The 5,358-nt window shown below is 45.2% G+C and overlaps 1 protein-coding gene across 1 annotated transcript; it reads left to right on the top strand.

The window, feature by feature from the left end:
• Positions 1 to 1,276: 1,276 nt before the first annotated feature.
• LOC142290069 (olfactory receptor 52D1-like) lies at positions 1,277 to 2,212 on the top strand. The gene has a single exon (XM_075334010.1). It carries the CDS (start codon positions 1,277 to 1,279, stop codon positions 2,210 to 2,212), a length of 936 nt encoding a protein of 311 aa, XP_075190125.1.
• The last annotated feature ends 3,146 nt before the right edge of the window (positions 2,213 to 5,358 follow it).

Below are 5,358 nucleotides of genomic sequence, written 5' to 3'. Positions count from 1 at the left end.
TCAAATGGCACTCCTTCTCTTCAGAGCCCTGCCGTGAGATCAAACAGTTGATTTCCACCACAGACATCTGCGTACTTAGGAGAAATGCACAATAAGTTTTATGGTGCATTTGTTCCTGATACCCTTGTGAAGAAAAGCTATCTGATTGAAGTAAAAATTGTGGTAAAAATGCATTTTTTTATATTCATGGCTCAGCATTATAAACTTCCCGAGGGTTAGAAAATCCCTGAGGGTTCAAGGTGCTCACCAAGTACCTAGATAAATTCCTTGAGGGGTCTAGTTTCCAAAATGGGATCACTTGTGGTGGGGGAGTTTCACTATTTAGGCACCTCAGTGGGCCTCCAAATGTGAAATGGCGTCCGCTAGTGATTCCAGGTAATTTTGCATTCAAAAAGTCAAATGGTGCTCCTTCCCTTCCAAGCCCTGCTGTGCACCCAAGCCCTTGATTTCCTCCACATATGAGGTATCTGCATGCTCAGAAGAAATTGCAAAATACATTTTATGGTGGATTTTTTCCTTAAACCCTTGTGAAAAGAAAGCTACCTGGTTGAACTAACAATTGTATGATAAAAAAGGATTTTTTATTTCCACGTCTCAAAGTTATAAACTTTTGCGAAGACCCCGGGATTTCAGGATGCTTACTACACACCTAGATACATTTCTTGAGGGGTCTAGTTTCCAAAATGGGGTCACTTGTGGGGGAGCTCCACAGTTTAGGCACATCACAGGCTCTCCAAACACGACATGGAGTTCGCTAATGATTCCAGCAAATTTTGTTTTCAAAAAGGTCAAATGGTGCTTCTTCCCGTCTGAGCCCTGCCTTGCACACAAAGAATTGATTTCCACCACATAAGTAGTACTCAGGAGAAATTGCACAATAAATTTTATTGTGCAATATTCCTGATAGCCTAGAAGTTTCCCATTGATTTCTATTAAACTTGCTACTTGAATGTAGCCCATGCAAGCATCGGACCTGCTCGATTCGAGTATTGAGCACTCACACATTTTTGTGCTCACTTTACTAGGCAGTAAAACGGCACTTTCCGCATGAAAGAGAATGGAGCAAAAGAAGGTAATGGAGTCAATTGCAAACATTTATAACTTTGAAAAGGCTGATTAGTAAGTAAAATAAATAAAAATTTGACCTCAGACAAAGCTGAATTTCTTAGATACATCTTTGTTTTTTCTCCATGTTTTAGGCAAAACCAATAACTTACCCACCACTTGTCCTAATCTCTTGTGTGTTCTCATTTATCAGTAACATCACAAGCATTAGATGGAGAACAAGACACTTTTCCACCCTCCTTATCTGACATTGAACTTTGGAGAAATATTTTCGGAAAAATCTATTTATTGTTCCATCGTTATGTTTGGATATCTTCTAATCATTGCTCTCAATGCTGCTGTGATATCTGCCATCGCTTTACACAAGAGCCTACATGAGCCTATGTACATTTTTATAGCCGCCCTTTGTATTAATGGCTTGTACGGAAGCTCTTCCTTCTTTCCAGGACTTTTCTACAACCTTCTTCAGGAGACTCAAACGATTTCCTATGTTGCCTGCATGGTTCAGATTTTTTGCATTCACACTTATGGATCAATTGAGTTGACTATTTTAACCGCTATGGCCTATGACCGGTATGTTAGTATTTGCAACCCTTTAAGATATAACACCATAATGACCTCTTCTAAAATCTTCAAGCTACTCATTGGAGCTTTGTTTTATCCTAATATACTGGTTGGAGTGCATGTTATGTTGACTGTTAGGCTTCCATTGTGTCAAACAGAAATCCTGAAGATCTACTGTGACAATTGGTCGGTGGTGAGACTTTCTTGCGTTGACACAACAGTCAACAATATCTTTGGACTTTTTATCGCTACCTGTTTACTTGCCGTGCCATTAATTCCGATACTTTATTCATATATTAAAATTTTCAGAGTCTGTGTGAAATCATCAAAAGAGGTCAGAGACAAAGCTCTGCAGACCTGCACTCCTCATCTCATCACGTTTGTCAACTTTATATTTGACACATCCTTCGAGATTCTTTTATATCGCTTTGTCCCATCTAAGTTGCCGTATGAGCTCAGGGTTATCATGTCATTGCAATTCCTTGTGATACCACCGATACTGAACCCTGTTATCTATGGACTGAAGATGAAGGAAATAAAATCAAGGATAATAAGGCTCTTTAAGAGGAATAGTGGAAAATAGTTGACCAACTATGAACAAATTGGTTGACTATTGTGAAAATGTGACCAATGTGTTTCCAGAACATCCAGTCTTATGCTTAGGTCTTCAGTCATGAAAATAAAGCAAGGACATACACAAGTCACATACTGAAAAACGTCCCTCTAAGCCTTGGCGCCTTGCCATCACGTGTACAGTCCTGCTCCAGTTCAGAGGTCTTCTTCAATTCGGGGCAAATTCTTCCTCTCTCCAATTTTATTACTTTAGATCCCGGTATCTTTAGCACTGACTAGGCTTTACGATGTCAGGACAGGAGTCAGAAATTAGATGCAGACACCACACCAAACTGAACAAAACCATTTTTCTGCAGCAGGACTTCACAGCAGGACAGATGAGGGCAAAGAGTGTTAACCTTTTTAAAAAACTTTTAATTATTTATTAACATTCAGTGATATAACATGACATGCAGGAGATGACAAGATCTTGGATACAAAAGGAAAAGGGGATCTGTTGCATATCCTGGCAACACCAGAATCAAGATATGCCAGACCTTGGATACATCAGTCTCTGGATATGCCGATTCATGGATACATCAGACACAAGATACGCCACACTCAGGGAGGACACCGGACTCAGGCAAGACACCGGACTCAGGCAAGACAACAGTCTTCAGTTAGAACAACAGACTTCAGGTAGGACAACAGAGTTCAGGCAGAACACAGGGACGAGTGGAGTATTCAGGCTGATACAAGGACACAAGAGCGAAATTAGCAACAGAGGCAGGACGGGTATTGGAACATAGAAAGGATAAACACAGGTTCACAGGCTGGACAGTTACAGGAACACAGGAAGGACATGTTCAGTACCTTCAGAAGACACAGTACTACTTCCAGGCAGGACTGGTGCTGGATACAGGAGGACCAGAGCAACAGCCTGGAACCAACAGGAATGGACTAGGCTAGGAACCTAATGAGATGCTCAGGCCCTTCCCAATAGGGGAGGGAGCCTTAAATACTTTGTGCTTTACAGCAATAGGCTGGTGACACCTTTTCAAGGTGCATGTGCTGCCCTTTTAAAGGGAACCTGTCATCAGAAATTTAGCTATAAAGCTAAAAGTTCCCCCCTCTGCAGCTCCTGGGCTGCATTCTAGGAAGCTTCCTATAGATTTTGTGTCACCTTTTATCCCAAAATAAACACTTTATAAACTGGTACCTTTTCGTATGTAAATTTCTTAATTTTCCATGTGGGCGGGCTGCCTGATGTACGTTGCTGTTCCTCCATCATATTGACGCCGCCCCCGAACGCTGAATTTGAAAGTTCAGGACACCGCCCCTGGGTGCCCGTGGTCCAGCGCATGCGCTGTTCCACTGTAGCGGTGCCGTGCACTGTGTGCACGTGCGACCGCTGTGACGCTTTGCGCGGGCACGAGGTTATGGGCGGCGCTGTTAGTGTCATCAGTAAGTGCCGCCCATAACCTCGTGACCGCACTTTCCCCTATTCCTCCAGCGTTATGCGCAAGCGCTGGAGGAATGATGCCCGGACGTCCCCTTCTTCCCATCATGCTCAGCACGAGGTCACGAGGTTATGGGCGGCACTTACTGATGACACTAACAGCGCCGCCCATAACCTCGTGCCCGCGCAAAGCGTCACAGCGGTCGCACGTGCACACAGTGCACGGCACCGCTACAGTGGAACAGCGCATGCGCTGGACCACGGGCACCCAGGGGCGGTGTCCTGAACTTTCAAATTCAGCGTTCGGGGGCGGCGTCAATATGATGGAGGAACAGCAACGTACATCAGGCAGCCCGCCCACATGGAAAATTAAGAAATTTACATACGAAAAGGTACCAGTTTATAAAGTGTTTATTTTGGGATAAAAGGTGACACAAAATCTATAGGAAGCTTCCTAGAATGCAGCCCAGGAGCTGCAGAGGGGGGAACTTTTAGCTTTATAGCTAAATTTCTGATGACAGGTTCCCTTTAAGATGCAGGGAGTGTGTGTTCACCCTAGGCTGGGAACTAAAAACCCTTGCATACTAAGGGCCTGGAAGCTAGAAACCACAGCAAGAGACAGGAACTGAAACACACTTGGGCAGCCGTGGAAGAGAACCAGCTTCTGCACTACATGTGGCTGCAATGCAGGAGAGCAGAGTACCATGCAGCAGGGGTTGGCCATGTGGTAGAACAGGAAACTGTGATACATGTGGATGGCCATGCAGGAGTGCAGAGGACCACGCAAACCGTGGGTGGCCATACGGGAAAGTACAGGACCACACAGCATGAGGATGGTTGTACAGGAGAGTAAAGGACCATGCAGTACATGGGCATACATACAGTAGAGCAGTTGACTGAGACACAATTGGATAGCTGTGCAGGAGTGCAGGGGACTGAGACTCAAGTGAATGGCTGTGCAGAAGAGTAGTGGGTGACTCAGTATGTTCACGCCTGCAACCACAAGCAGGCAGCACAGGTAACACAGGTAACACATCAGTATCCCTGCCAGGCAGGAGAGGAGAATAGTGGAGAATAGGTGCTGGCAAGCACCGGGATGCCGGCAAATATAGGGATGCTGGCGTTACAGTATCCCACTCCTCATGCTCCCTCTTCTGAAGGCCAGAAAGTAAAACCACCAAAATAAAAAGGGCATTTATTCGGACATCCGTAGACTGGAGAGGGTCAGGGATTAAGTCTTGATGTACATAAAGTCTGGTCATCACTAGAGATAGCTCCAAGGGGGGAAGATGACCGGACTCAGTGGAGTCCATGGCCTGAACAAACTGTAATATTCATGGGTACAAGCGGGAGTTGACCCATTGGACCACAGGGAGGACCTGGGCATACTCTGATATGGGAGGGGCTTAACTAAGTGCCTACCATGTATACACCACCAGAGCCTCTGATGGTTAGGGTGATAGACGCTATTGCCACTCCCAGGGCAATATCCGGCACTGTGGTAGCTGAGCAGGGCTTGGGGGCACCATTAGAGGAATGTAACCATGGACTGGCCAAGTACTGGGAGTCAGATAGAGGTAGAGCTAACACACGAACTAGACAGGACTGGAACAGGTACTCAGTTATAGGCAGGTTCTGGAACACAGGACGGGTACTGGACCCAGCATGGTAGGTACTGGAAGGCACAGACAGGATAGCAGGTAGTGGAATAGGGCATA

The sequence above is a fragment of the Anomaloglossus baeobatrachus genome, chromosome 2, assembly GCF_048569485.1.
Source record: "Anomaloglossus baeobatrachus isolate aAnoBae1 chromosome 2, aAnoBae1.hap1, whole genome shotgun sequence".
Taxonomy (NCBI): domain Eukaryota; kingdom Metazoa; phylum Chordata; class Amphibia; order Anura; family Aromobatidae; genus Anomaloglossus; species Anomaloglossus baeobatrachus.
This window is presented reverse-complemented; position numbering and strand designations above follow the sequence as displayed.

Bases quoted from the DNA above. Each gene is read 5' to 3' on its own strand.
- LOC142290069 (XM_075334010.1), top strand. From the start codon at position 1,277: ATGGAGAACAAGACACTTTTCCACCCTCCTTATCTGACATTGAACTTT.